The following is a 15,535-nucleotide window of genomic DNA, read 5'->3' as shown; positions in this document are numbered from 1 at the left end:
CTCCATCCTTCTGCTTTGTTGTTTGTAAAGTACGCATAATGGATCACCTGTCCACACCCTCCCACTGTAATCTTTTCTTTGAGGATTGTATATCATTAATAAGTCTAATAATACTTGCATGAGCCATGAGCTTCGCTTGTGAAAGCACATATACTCAATTTGCGTGGGTTGTTTGCGAGTCACACAATTTCAGATTAGAAAATTCTTCTCACGTACCCACTGGATTTTCTCCACTGATTTTTCCTAGCTCCATCCATAATATAATATCATTTCTTTTGCTGGTTGTCCTTGCAGTAATTTAGGGACTGGATTATTATTTACTCCTTTTCTTTTGAACTGAGGAAGCTTTGCATCAGCTTGATGATCATTTATGGCACTGTTTAATCTATCAATGAAAGTGCCAGAAAAAAAAAAACAATTGTAAGATTATATGATGTTTCATTTCTTATTTTGTTTTCCCCAAAACATTTCATGTAAATATATATAAAAAACTGTTAAAAACAAAGTCAATAGATAGGGAAAGATGAAACAAATGCATGCTTTGACTCAAATAAATATAAATGCATTCTACAATGAATCTAAAAAGAAAGAAAAAACCCTCATAAAACTATAAATTACTAACAATTATGAGAATAACACCGATCTAAAAGTTAATTAAAAAAATAAAATAAATTACAATACACAGGACTAACAATTGATGAGCTATAATTAATTCAACTCACTGTAAAAACAAAAATTTATCTCCAAGAATCATATAGTAGGTAATTCAACGATAAAAACTTAAGACTAAAAGGTTTATTTTTCTTGTGATCTCAGGTTCGAGTTATATGGTTATTAATATAATAACTACTGGAGGCTTATATAGTCGTTAGTTTTAGAACCCGTGAAATTAATCAAGATACATGTAAACTGACTCGAACATCCACGTTAATAAAAAAAATTTAACTTCCAAGCAAATATATATATATAAAAAGAAAAGAAAAAGAAGAACAAAATTGGAATTGGTCTCAGGGTCTCACCAAAGCCAAAGGCCACTTGTATCAGAATAATCAACATTCAAGGCGAAGCAAAGAACCCCACATTGAAATTGTCTCCTCTTCCACTGACAGCTATGTACCACCAACTTTCCATAGCATGTAGGTTTTTGAAGTTGTGGGAAGTAGGAACAATTATTTTTTAAAAATATTTATTTATTAAAAAAATATTTATTTATTTTTTAAAATATTTTTTTTAATATTAATAATCTAAAAATATTAATTTAAAATAAAAAAAATATAGTTTTTATTTTTTAAACTAACGTACACCATCAACCGCACTTTAATCACCGCCAGCCGTTGTATCTTCTCCCCTCTCCTCTCCACCACTTACAAAAAAAAAAAAAATAATAATAATAATAATAATAATAATACTGAAGAATTAATTAAGAAGAAAACAAAGGCTCATGCCGAATTTATGTACATTGTGATACAAAAATTACTACAAAACAACTCTCTGTTATGTTTTCTATCTTTATGGGTTCCTCAAAAAATCAATCTTCGGTTTTTCTTTTTTATTAAATTAAAATTAAATGGTTTCATTTCGTCACTTGTTTGATCTCCTTTTCTGTACGATTAATCTTATTTTCTCTGCCTTAACGTTCATTTCCTTTTTCATTCATCTATCAATTAGCTAAAACGAAACTCTCTTCTTCTTCTTCTTCTTCTTCTTCTTTTCTTTTCAAAGCTCCTGTTTTTTCTCACTTTCTTGGGAAAGTAATGTTATTCCCTCCTCCTCTCAATAACTTCTCTTTTTTACGCCCCTTTTCTTTTAGATTTCTTGATTTTGTATTTTATTAATCTCGTTCAGAGTTCGATCATGTCAAAAACAAGCGTTGACCTTGTATTTTGATCGTCAAAACCCTATCAAAACAGCCTTGACCACACAAAAAGTTTGGGTTTTGGGGTCAAGGTTTGTTGATTCTTGACGTTTAGAAATCTGGGTTGGTGTTATTTTGGTTAAATATGTTTTTTTGATTGATAGAATTGGGTTTTTTTAGCTTTGCTTTTCTTTCTTTTTTAGGATTGTGGGTGTATATTTAGTAGTCAATGGACAAGCATGTTAATAAGGATGCTAATGGATTAAAAAACGAGCCTTTAATTATGACTCTAGACTCTCCAAAAGCTGAGGAGGATGTTGAAGGGAATGGAGAAGATTATAGTGAGTTCAAGGCTTTGTTGCCTCCTAGGAAAGGTGGGATGTCAAGAAATTCAGACAAAGTCAGGAGAAAAGTTCAGTGGAATGATAATAATGGGAATAAGCTGGTGGAGGTTTTAGAATTCGAACCCAGGTAATTTTATAGTTTTTTTCGGAATTTTGGCTTTTTTACTTTTCTGGCTATGGTTTTGTTATTATCTGATATTTGGTTCACAAGTTGAGCTGTGAGTTTTTAGTTTTGGAAACTAGTTATGACTTAATTATCAAAAAGAAAAGTTGGCGTACACGTGCAGGGCATATAATCTGGCTGTGCTTGATCATCTATGAGCAGATTAGCTTCAGATTAATTGATAGATCTGGGTGGGGTAATCCTGGTGGTTTTTAAGTTATTTGCAAGCATTTTGATGACTTGTTTTGGCTTTGAATTCTCAATTTGAGTAGAAGTGAATCTGTATGAAATACAAATATTATGCAAGTTCCATGCATACCATGCAATTGTTTCTGGAATGAACTTTAATTAAAGATCAGGCTGAAGTGAGTCAAAGTGTTTGTGGTATAAGCAGAGCTTGACCCTCTTGAGTTCGCATTCCGTTTTTTAGATTCTTGATCAGTCCCGTTTACAGAAATATCTGGCTGTAAGAGCTAGAACTGACAGGGCTTGTTCCATTGATGGTCATTACATAACAAATTACGTTGTATTCATTTGATAGTCTTAAACCCAGTCCTGTTTCTATTTAGTTTGGAAGCCTTATGACATAAGTTACCACTTACAAAGCCTATTTTCTTCTAATCTTTGAACTACCATTGTTGTGTTTTTCCATGGATACATTGCCAATGTTCTTGCCAAGCGGTTATTCATCTAGAATCAAAAGGAGAAGCCCATTCAACATTATCTAACAATAATTGTGGGGCTTAATCATCCTTTTGGAGAAATGAATATTATCATTATAATGTTTGAAACTTCCTGAAAAATTATTTAACTTTTGCTGGGGTTACCTATTTAAGTTGGATGTGTAAGTACTTGATTTTTATTTTCTGATCTGTTTGTCATCCTGTGTTTAAGAAATTTCAACAGCTTCAGTTACTGCCTTTAGTGTTATTGAAATTTGGACATTAAGTGACCTCTGTTTCTGATGAAAGGAGAGGTTTGTTTATTATTTGGAACCACAGGTTATGACAATATAAAGTAATGATCAAAAAAGGGAGAAATAAAGATTACACTGAAGTTTTAAAGAACAGTTGCTTTTCAGTTGGCTTTTGTTTGTATTTAGTGTACCCATATATGCCATCAGATTATTATTATTTTGTGGATCTTGTTAGTAATCTTGTGTCAGATTTTTCATTCTCTCTTTCTAGTATCCTCTCAAGGTTCTATCAGGAAACAAAATTTTCTTCTAGGATTATTTATTACTCTTTTATCTTTCTCAGTACCAAATTTCTCTCCATTGCTTCATGAAAAAAAGAAGGCTAATAGTAGTAATCTGGTGGATTTTTATCAGATCCCTTGTTTCAGCTGCTTCAGTGCAGTTCAAGTGTGGATGTTGAAATCTACATTTGGTCTTTGTCAACCACACTGATCTGAACTTATCCTTCACATCTCATTTAGAGAATTTAGTATTACCCGGTGCAAGTCCACTAACTCATATTATGACAGCCTCACCCAACATTAAAATGGGCCTTCAAAAAGGAACGAGCTGTTGTTGCAATATGCCTCCCCAAAATTGAGGGCTGCAAGGAGGATATGAGTAAATTGAAAGTTAAGATAAGAAAATAATCCAAAAAAAGAAAAAAACAGATGTAATTTATTCCCTCCAGAACAAGACCCTGTTATACTGGTAATGTTTCTCATTGTTATGTCATTTGGAGCTTCAAAAATTGACCTGCTCTCTACTGTGATATTAATGCGGGTGGAAGATCCTGGTGTTTTGTTCAAAACAACCATAACTAGCACACATGCAATCATTTTGATGAACTAGTGAAACACTCAACTAATTCAATCTGTGGTCAGTGCAAAGCATTAGGTGACCTTTTCAGCTCTTCAATTCTACTACGTCCCTGTCATAATTAATTGAAAACTTAAAAATCTACATGTGTCCACAAGAAACTCTTGAGCATGTGATGTGTTTTATCTGAGCATTGAATCACTTCTGTTCATAGATTTCATGTTAGTTGACGATTATTGTACCCCTCACTCCAGTTTTCCATTTGTGGCTGCAGCGACGTTAGTGATTCTGACGAAGAGGATACAGATTCCTGCTTATGTACGATAATGTAGATATGTCAGTACATCAATTTGTAGATATCTGCTGGACAAGCTAGAAGGGCATTCTTTCCAGCTACGGCATGATAATTGTGTGAAGGACTGGTTTCAACTTCTTGTTGTAATTGAGGCACCTGCAATCCCTGTCAACATTTTGGCGCTGCTTGCCGAAGGGAAATATAATTAGAGCTCTTAGATGGTTTTTGTGGTGAGATTTCAAACAAGCAGCTTCATATTGGTGGGACCTCATCCTGGGAAATGAAGCAGACTGAAATAACGATGATCAAGCTTACACCATGTGGCATAGGATATCAAGTAAAACTGAACATTTTTGCTTTTCCACATGATTATATATGAAGAGATGAACAAAGCTCAGATTATTTTCAATGACGATTTCATGAAGTTTCATTTACTTCGACTTTATGAGCACTCCATTATTCCTATCATGCCACATTTGGTTTTGCAGGCTGCTGGATGTATACAGATCAAGTCTGGAATAATGAACACAGTGATCATGAGTTAATGCCAGGCGTATTATGCATGATGTGTGCATTGATGGGTGGGGGTGAGTGGGCTCTTATTGTGTTCCTTTCCCTTCTTAGGAAAGGCTGTGTTTGTTTCCGTGGCTGTTTTGTTTAAAATTATTTTTTTAATGTTTTTGAATTTAATATAAAAAATAAATAAATAAAATATATATTATTTTGATATATTTTTAATTAAAAAATATTTTAAAAAACAATCACTTTTAAATTACCAAACATTACTTTTGTTTTTGTTTATGCCACATTATGACGGGGATGTCTAAGAACTATTTAGAAATAGAATAATACATTAAATGTTTTTATAAAATTAGAGCCAAGAAAAAGAAAAAACAACAATTTCATGTTTAAATATAATATTTCTTTATTCATAAATCTAAAAACTAATTTTTCAGTTTTTTAAGTTTGTGCTGGGTTTGAAAAACATTTTTTAGGAGTATTTCATAGATTTTTTTTACAACTTGTTCATTGTTTTTTAAATGAAGTAAAGACATGAATAAAATAATTTTTTATATATATAGATACTTTTTTAGTAATGTAAAAGATAATTTTTTTATTTATATTAGTGTTACAAATTTATTTTTTATTAGAAATTTAATATAGGTATTTTTAGTTAACAACATAATTTTTTCACGATAATTTTTAATCTGAATAAAATAAAATTAATATTCTATAATTATAAATTTATGGTTTTGATTGTAATTTTGATGTGAAAACTTGATATAAATAAATATGCTTGTCACTTTTTATTGGAAAATAAAAAGTGAAAAGGGAAGAAAAAAAACTAGAAATAAAAAACAAAAATAGTTTTATTTCAGGGAATATAACCTTAATTTCAACAACTTCCCTTCTACTCTTTCTTAATTAACTATCGAAACTTTGCGGCCCTGCAGGCTAATACAGGAATCTCAATTTAAACAGTTTTTTTAAAGTAATAGTCTTTGGTTTGAACATTCGTCTCCATTTAGCCAGTGTTGGAAGGAGGACATAATTTCATTGTAAGACATTACTGACCAGTGTTGGTCTTCTACCATAAATGAAACTAGAGAGTATTCTGCATGTTGTGCTTCTTTTACCACTGTTTTTGTCTTCGGATTAACGTGGAAAGTGATTCTCCGGAGACTAATCTTGGCTCTGAAATGTTTAATGATTGAGAATGATAATTCTCCAGAAACTAGATAGTATTCTGCTTGTTGAGCTTCATTTACCACTGTTTTTGTCTTCGGATTAACGTCGAAAGTGATTCTCCGGAGACTAATCTTGGCTCTGAAATGTTTACTGATTGAGAATGATGATTCTCCAGAAACTAGAAAGTATTCTGCATGTTGTGCTTCATTTACCACTGCTTTTGTCTTCGGATTAACGTGGAAAGTGATTCTCCATAGACTAATCTTGGCTCTTGTAATGTTTAGTGATTGAGAATAATGATTCTCCGAAACTAGAAAGTATTCTGCATGTTGTGCATCATTTATCACTGTTTTTGTCTTCGGATTGGCGTGGAAAGTGATTCTCCAGCGACTAATTTTGGCTCTGAAATGTTTAATAATTGAGAATGATGATATTTGAAATTGAGTAGTTCTGCTTAGTTCTGATTCTGAGACAAACAGCAAACCTCGAAGGGGAGGGAGATTTAAATAATAAAGTAATGATGGTGAGAAATAAGATACTTAAAAGCCCACTTTGTCTATACCAAAACAACGTCAAGAAGTGGATCAAAAAATCAGAAAAAGACACAAATGCATCACCCCAGATCGTTTCACACTTGCCCAGAATGGGCTACAGAAAATAACAAGAGCAACCTCAGCTGTATTTCTATCCACAGATTCATCCCAACCTCATATGAGAACAACCGTTCTCACTTTCTTGCCTGTGGTAGATTTCCATGAAATTGGTCTTTAGTTTGAATCCTTATCTTTGTTTTTTTTTTTTCTCTTAATCGAATCGTCACTATCTTGAAGAAGACAACGGAAAACGGCGACAATGGAATTTTCTTATCAGGCCTCCAAGTTGATAATGTCTAAAATGGGCATATCTTCTCTATTTCTCCATGAATATGTACTGTCTGTCAAACAAGCATTCTTTGATGGCGCCTTGGTCTCAACATCATTGGATGCAGTTATCTTCTGGTAAGAATCAGGAGGAACCACCCAGTTTGAGAGGCTGGCATCAACTGCAATTTCTTGCATGAGAGGTGTGGAGTGACTGATATTCGAGATTGAACTAAGGGGTTTCAGTGGGTGTTCCTCAAGGGCTACATTTTCTTTCATCTGTTGCTTAGGTGGTTGCGTTCCTCTTGCCTTCACTACTTTCCATTGATTGAGATTTTCCACTGGTTTCAGCACAGAATGAACATATTGACGCGATCTCAATCCTCCCTCATTTGAGTCACCAAGGGACTTCAGATTTTCAGTTGTGTCCTTTCGCAGCTTTGTCAAAGAATTTTTATTCTGTGAACTCGCAGATAGGGAGCTGAATTGCCCAGAAAATTCCTTTTGATTTACTCTCAATTCATCTATATTGCAGCCATTGTTATCATCATCTTCTTCTTCTTCTTCTTCTTCTTCTTCGTCATCGAATTCATCATCATCACCATCCAAATCACTTTCTTCATACGCTATTCCATCCTCTTCATCATAGCTGTCAATGCAGTTTCTATATCTATAATTTGGTGGATAAGACGCCATTTTGGACGCGATTGAATCCGCTTCAGAGAGAGAAGAAGATTGCGTTTGTTTTGCAGCATCTTTGCTAGTCTCTTCCTCATCACTTCCCCAGTAATCACTCGTGCTTTCCTCTTTCGGAATTGGCTCATAAGTCTGAACATTCAAATTGAAGCTCACCTTCTTTCTAACTTTACAGTTCAAGGAATCCTTGGGTCTTTTGCTGTCAATAAAAAAAACACACACCAAAGAACATAACTTGAGCACAGATTAACTACAAAGAGAGAGGCCCAAAACAACGAAACATACAACAGCAAATTAAATGATTGAAAAATAGGGTAAATAAAGTGAGGGACCTGAGTTCAGCTTCAGAGGTTACGGGCTTCCCTGTAATGGGAAGGTTTGTAGAAACAGAATCTAGAGGTTCATAACTACAAAGTTTCTGCTACATCAAAAAAAATAGTAAAAAAGAAGAAGAAGAAGAAGATTGGTGATTAATTCAAATGAATGTTGGAAATATATAAGCAAGCTTACATGGTCTCTATAACCCGGTTTTCTACGCTTTCTCTTTGAAGACAAGCCAAAACAGCCAAGAAAGCAACCCATCAGGCAGAGACCGACCAACCTCGAGGATTAGAGGATGTTGTTAATGGCGAGATTGACTAAAAATAGAGAGAGAGAAGGAGGGTTTGAGTGAAGTGTGGTGTGGATTTGAAAACCATTTCTGGCTCCAACGGGTTTTGAAAATAGGAACGTTAGGCTTTAATGATTGTATGAGTGGTGGTGGGTCGGGACCAGGACAAGGACGATGTCAATGTGTGTGCACCAATTTATTATTAATTATTCAAAGATCCAGAAAAAAGGGGCAGATAATAGATTATAAAACCTTGTCCCGATCTAACTTTGCGGCTCTCTGTTTTTTTTTTTTCTTAATTATTATTATTATCATCGTTATCGTTATCGTTTTATTTTAATTTTCAATCAAATTTTATAATGGGAGTGAGAAAAATAAATAAAAAAATCAAATTGAAAAAAAATTGAATTAATTAATTAAACCAATTACTAAACCTAAAAAAATTATAAATTTAGTTTTGATTTTAAAAATCTAAAATTAATTCAACCAACAACTAAACTCTAAACTAACATGTATAAAAATAACCTTAAAAATATTATTTTTTTTCAGTCCTCACAAACTCACCTTCTCTTTTCCAAATCACAACCGCCCTCTCCTTTCTCTTTACTCCCTCATTCTTTCTCAATCTCTAGTTTTTCCCTTGAATCCAACAAAACCATACATAATTAGAAAGCTCTCTCTATTGATTTACTAATTTAAATTTGTTTTTTTTACATGATTTTTCTTCTTTTATAGTTTTTTACTTTTAAGCCATGATTTTACTTTTATTGGTTGATTTTGCTATTAATACTGTTATTTTCATTTCAACAGGAGTTAGGAGTGATCATTTTCGGTTTAGTTTGATTTTTATCTATAAAAATAACTAAATTAAAATTTTATAAAATATAAAAAATAAAATCAAAACTGAACTAAAACCAGTTCCAACCAACATGTTTTGGTTTGGTTTGATTATTTTATTTTAAAAATTGAAACTCAACCCACTGTTTTCAGTTTGGTTTGGTTATTTTATATTAAAAACTAAAAACTATATTGTCATGCACCCTAAAATCAAATTATAAGGGATGAAATTGAAAAAAAAATCAAAAAATAATTCAAAACAAATAAAAAACAATTAAAAAATAAGGGTCACAATTGAAATAAAAAGAAAATGGAGGACAACCTTTAATTTTGGTTGAGTCAACATGTTTTCCGAGGGAAAGAGAGAAGGAGAGAGAGAGAGAGAGAGAGGAGAGGGGGGGCTTACCGCTTAACCACCGCAAAACACCTTATATAATTTGTCCCATTGAATGCGCTGCCACATGATTCATCAAAAGAGACGAAAATTGGCCTTTTAAGGCTTCAGGACGTGCCGAACAAAGCACTCAGACGCCTTCCACAAGCTCCACGCTCCAATAACTCTTCTCTTTTTTTTTTCCATTTAATTCATAAAAAGATCTAAGTGTCCCTGACCACACATAATATTAATAAAAAAACCATAACAAAAAAGACCAAAAAGCTCCTTAACCTAAGCTATAGTTTTTTTTGCTTTTAAACGTACCTTAGTAATTTCAATATGCTGACAAGGATAGAAAACTAAAAATACCTCAACCTAAACAGTTAAGCAAATTAGACTCTAAAAGGTATTTTAATAATGATAATGTGCAAATAAAAGGTTAAAAGACCATTCTAACTCTCATTCAATCTAGTAATGATAAATAGGTCCCGTGAAAAAAATGATTTTATCTCTAGAAACAAGTTATATGGTTTTCAATAAGGAAAGCAAAATGGGTATTTTACCATGGAAATCCACAATTAAAACTAGCCTTCCTCCTGTATTTTTCTCAAATCTAATAGCAAGATCTCTTTTTTGTTTACAAAGACACATATTTTTAATCACAATCCAACTACATCTTCTTTGAAGAGGCAACAAAAAAACATCATCTCGCACTCATCTCCTTATTAATGGCAGATCAAACTTATAAACCCAAAAAAGTAACCAATCGATCTCCTCAAAACATCATTCTATCTTGATCAAATTAACAAAACATGGTTATTATATTTTTAGATTTGGAAAACCATTAAAGCAAGCAACATCAGCAGAGTCACCCTTCTCATGGTAATTTTTTTATATATATTTTTCATATCCAAGTTCTAGATTACAAAATTATTGCTTTTTTTTTCAAACACCAAAAGAACAACAAAGTTTTAATCCAATGTCCATCATGGATTCAGACACCGTTTGTTTTTGCAGTGCAAAAGTGCTTTTAAAAAAATTGATTTTTTTCTTAAAAGTAAATTTTTTAAAATAAATTTTTGAGTGTTTTTAGATCATTTTGATGTGTTGATATCAATAATGAATTTTAAAAAATAAAATTATTTTGATGCATTTCCAAATAAAAAAACATTTTGAAAGATACTCGATACCACAATGTCAAACAAGCTCTCAATGTCAGACAAGATGACTTTTTTATCGTGCAAAGAATTTGTACATCATTATTTTCTTTTACTTATTTTTCTCCATGTTGTATATAGTTATTCTGAGATTTTTTAGAAAAACAACATAGAGAATTTTATGAGATCTTATATGTTAATATTTAGATTAATTAGATTTAGATGTAAGATTGCATGAAGATAAAGATTAAAGTTGCTTAATTCTATTAGTTATGTATTTTTAGCATACAGACTAGAGAGAAATACTAAAGGTTGGTTTAAGCAATTTGCCTAAAACTGCTTTAGCACAAACATAAACATAAAAATTGCACAACAGCTTTATAAGTTTAAGGATTAAAATTAGTTTTTTAGATAAAGCATGTATAAAACAAACATATAGAGAATATCTTAAATATAATATTGAATATACTTACATATTAAAACACTTAGAAAAAAAAAGAGCAAATTACAATATTATTATGAATGATTTCATCATTTATATAAAGATTTTATTAATCATCAATTGATACAAATAATTTATTGCAATTAGCCTCTTAGGATTCCAACACCACCATTTTTATTAGTTGCATTCCTAAACAAGCTTCACAAACTAGAAAAACTAACTAAGAAATATATATATATATGAAATACTTGAATTTAAACTCTAGAATGATAGAAGAAGAAAATGAGAAGAAAAGTTGGAAAAAATAAAGGAGAGAAGGCTGAATAAATATTGCTTAGTGTGCAAAACATTTCACCTTCAACCATTTTTTATACCAAGTTCTAAAACTAAAACTAATATTTAATTAATTATATTGATTACCATAATTAATTTTGATATTTTTTCTTAATTACCCATCATAAAAAATAAATAAAGAACCTGATAATTTTTTGCCTTAAAAACTTTACTCAAAATTTATTTGACAATAAAGCTAAGCCTAGGGGCCATGCTTATCTGAGTACATGTTGGTTAAGACTTAATGATATATGAAAAAACTACATAGTAATATTAATTATTGGGCCGAGTCTAATTGGGTTAACATGGTATTTTATATAATGTACATATTTCTATAAATGTCCTAGATATTTATCTTAATAAAAAATATATAAATAGATCTCTTTAGAAGAATAAAGAAAGAGGCCAAAAGGCCAAAGCTCATCTTTCTAGACTTAAAGCCTAACACAATACATGTCTAATACAAGACTTCAACAAAGCCTAAAATACATTTAAGCAACTGAATTCTCATTCTCCTTATCACATGTACAAACACTATACTGACTTAAGCATCATAATGTTGTTCTTGTAAATGTTGTTGAGCTCGCCTAGTATTTTGGGTCCAATTTTATCATCCTATGAAAAGCACCCCTAATCTTTCTCTTGAGAATTTTTGTCAGCCTCATCTTTGGTGTTGTATGTGGAAATGAACAAAAAGTCAGTTCATTCTTATTTCTTAAAAGCTCTTTTCATAGATGATGAAACCTCAACGCAGTGGTGGATATGCCAACAATTATGTCTATGGATATGCCAATGAAATGTTAGAGTTTAAGCCAACGATTATGCCTAGGTTACGTTAGTGGCTATACATAACAACACCCACAATTATGTCTATGACTACACCAACAGTGACATCCACAATTATGTCTACGACTATGCATACCTCTACGCCCATGACTACACTCAATGGCTACGCCATCAAACAACTTTTATGGCATTTTGTACACACAAAAGATGTTATTGGGACTTGAGGGGGCTTTGATGATAAATAAAAGATAATAATACCCATTGTAAGTATTCCCCCCCCCCCCATTTTTGCTAGATAAAGTATTCCAAACACATTTGTTTGCAAGACTTCAAAGGCTTTGATGATACATGAAAAAACTATACAATAGTATTAATCATTGGTTTGAGTCCAATTAGGCCTACATAGTGTTTTTTACAATAAACATATCTCTATAAATTATAACTTAGGGGGCTTGTAACACTTTTAATTTTGATTTGATTCTTGTCAAAAACAAATTGTAGAAATTACCCCTAATCATACTTCTTGGATTTGATTTGATGGGACAAATTAAAATTTTAATAATTTATGACTTAGATCAAAGCAAATTTCTAGTTGAAATATTCAAAACCCTGATGAAAATTTGGTGATGAACTCTTTTAGGTTTTAAAAAAGGATATACATGTTAATTGTAACCTTATAAATTACTTTAAATTGAATTTCATTCTAAAAAATAATTTAAATGGATGATTCTTTATTTTTTAAATATCTCAAAAAATTTATTTGAATAATGAATTTAAATTTTTTTTTAGAAAATTTGGAATTTCTCATTGTTTTGCTAAAACCTATAAAATTAGTTCATAGACTCTATTATTTACTTACATAGATTCAAAATCAAATCTATAAAATATTGTTATGCTATTTTGCACTTTATTCTTTTCCTACTTTAATTCACAATCACATCTAAAAATATAAACAACATATTTTCACTTTAAATAAACCTATTTGAAATCAAAATTTTCCTTATTTCTTCTTGAATGGTCGAATACATAAACCATTCTCCATTTCTCCACATAGAAAAATTGCTTTCATCAAATACAAGAGTAGTTACCTATTAAATACAATATAAATAAATGTCTGGAAAATCATATTATCAAGTAGAAAAAGGTAGTATAGATGCACAATTTAAAGTAAAGAAAAGTTTTTGTTGAAGCAAAGAAAGAGAGTATTTTTGGAATAGTATTTTCAATGTTAATTTTAAAATGAATTGATTTGCAAATAAGATAATTTCTCTTTTGATTTACTTTTATCTATTTTTTATGATTTGAATTCGATTTGGAATTTAAATCAATATCCTCAAAAGAATTTCAAACATAAGAATTGATTTAACCCTTGGAAACAACCTGTTAAAAATATATATTGAAATTCTAGTCCTGTACTTATTTTGATCAATTTAGAATAAATTGCTAAAAATCTATCATATACCTACTAAGCTTTATAATTGTATTTGAAAAATATCAAAATCCAATGTTTTTAAAATTAGACTCAAACACACAATTTCTATTTCTTTATAAAAGCATTGAAAAACTCTTATCTTTGTTTTAGAAGTTTCCTTTTAAAAATTTATTATCAAACCTATAATATACCTACTTAATAAATTTATAATTATATCTGAAAAATATCAAAATTGTATATTTTGAATACTAATGTGTTAAATTAATAATATCTCTTACGTGCATATTTTCTTAAATGTTATAGCACTTATATTTTTCTTCTCATTGAGAATTTTTAAATAATTAAATAATTATTTTTCATCTTTTGATGCAAAATATATATATATATATATATATATATATATATATATATATATATATATATATTTATATGTTGTTCCTCGTTGTTGTGCCACGGGCCTATCCAATTTTTTTTAATGTAAAAAAAGTTGTTCAGACGATGGGAGTATTTTGAAAGAAGCAAGAAAAATCTAAGACACGATTCATTGATTTGACTGGAATTAATATGCTCGGTTTAATTTAATAATATAATTAAAAAAAAGACATAAATAGTAAATAGAGCAAACAAAAAAATAACAATAATTAAATATAAAAATTAAGTTGCCAATATTATATTGAGAGGAGAAGAAAGAAAAACCCATTGGAGACTTTTCGTCATTTCACTATGAACACTACCCCACCACCAGAAAGAGTTTACCAAGACGGTTCTCACACCACTTCAAAACAGTGCACAATGACGTTGAAAGAAGCCGCACACGGTGTTAGAGCAACGACCTGGAAAGCAAACTAAACAAAATATCATGAAGTGAACATCTCATACTTACATTTAATCAATTAATTTCATTTAATTTAATTCAAAAATAAAATTTATTTTAAAAAGCTAAATCTAACAATGAACGACAAATAAAAAGAACTGAGATAACTTGGTTCATTTTTAAAAGTAGTGAAAAATCCTATAGAAAGTAGAAAAAAAAATAACAGAGTTAATCTTTAATTAAATAAATGCTGAAGGATGAAACTTAAAAAATATAAGTTAAAAAAAGCAAAAAAAAAAAATCAAACCTGGGCAAATCTCTCAAACCTGAGTTAATTTTTCAAATGAAGTCCTAGACTCGAACTTAGTTAAGAAGCGAATTTCATAACCAATTTAACATTGAAAGATGAAATTGAAAAAAAAATTAATTTTAAAAATTTTGCCCTGCAAACCCAAACAAATCTCCTAAATCTGGATTAATTTTTCAAATTTACAACCCGTTAAATCATAAACTTGGACTCAATTAAGAAACTCAATTTCTAGTCAATTTAATATTGAAGGATGAAATAAAAAAATATCAATTTAAAATTTTTTTCAAAGTTAAAAAATAACAATAAAAAGAATAATGATCAAATCTAATAGAAAAAAAACTGAAAGAGGATAAAATCATTAGAAGAATTTAATTTTAAGAATTATCTCAAATAAAAACAAATAGAAATCAATAAAATGAAGACCAAATCTAACAGATAAGAAACTAAAGGAGGATGAAATTAAAAAATCTAAATTTATAAATTATTTTAAATAAAAAATAGTAGTAAAAAGAAAATGGACCAAATTTGAAAGAAAAACAAACTGACAGGCTGCGTTGAAAATTTGGAGAGTAAAATGCAAAAATTGAGGAGGAAAGAGAAAGTAAAAAGAAAATATCATCGACGCAAAATCAAAGATCCATTGACCACACGTGCCGCCTAGGCATGGAGGGGCAGCCGAGATGATTTGAACGCTGCCCTAAAAGCCAGCTTTTGAACGTTGCATGACCCCTCACATACAGCCTAAAGGGCACGGGGGTAAGA

General features: G+C 30.6%; 2 protein-coding genes across 3 annotated transcripts; one reads left to right on the top strand and one right to left on the bottom strand.

The window, feature by feature from the left end:
- Nucleotides 1-1,445: 1,445 nt before the first annotated feature.
- On the top strand, nucleotides 1,446-4,865 carry LOC133697627 (uncharacterized). The gene is made up of 2 exons (XM_062120318.1): nucleotides 1,446-2,326; nucleotides 4,411-4,865. The coding sequence occupies exons 1-2, from the start codon at nucleotides 2,085-2,087 to the stop codon at nucleotides 4,466-4,468; spliced, it is 300 nt and encodes a 99-aa protein (XP_061976302.1). The 5' UTR covers nucleotides 1,446-2,084; the 3' UTR covers nucleotides 4,469-4,865.
- A 1,729-nt stretch (nucleotides 4,866-6,594) lies between these two features.
- On the bottom strand, nucleotides 6,595-8,408 carry LOC133697626 (uncharacterized). 2 transcript variants are annotated; one of them, XM_062120316.1, is made up of 3 exons: nucleotides 8,187-8,408; nucleotides 8,009-8,097; nucleotides 6,595-7,875 (listed from the first exon to the last, which is right to left on the bottom strand). In XM_062120316.1, the coding sequence occupies exons 1-3, from the start codon at nucleotides 8,256-8,258 to the stop codon at nucleotides 6,987-6,989; spliced, it is 1,050 nt and encodes a 349-aa protein (XP_061976300.1). In that variant the 5' UTR covers nucleotides 8,259-8,408; the 3' UTR covers nucleotides 6,595-6,986. The 2 variants fall into 2 exon arrangements, with proteins under 2 accessions (XP_061976300.1, XP_061976301.1); XM_062120317.1 differs by having other exon boundaries at nucleotides 8,009-8,094.
- Nucleotides 8,409-15,535: the final 7,127 nt, after the last annotated feature.

This window comes from Populus nigra, chromosome 6 (assembly GCF_951802175.1).
Source record: "Populus nigra chromosome 6, ddPopNigr1.1, whole genome shotgun sequence".
NCBI classification, from domain to species: Eukaryota; Viridiplantae; Streptophyta; class Magnoliopsida; order Malpighiales; family Salicaceae; genus Populus; species Populus nigra.
This window is presented reverse-complemented; position numbering and strand designations above follow the sequence as displayed.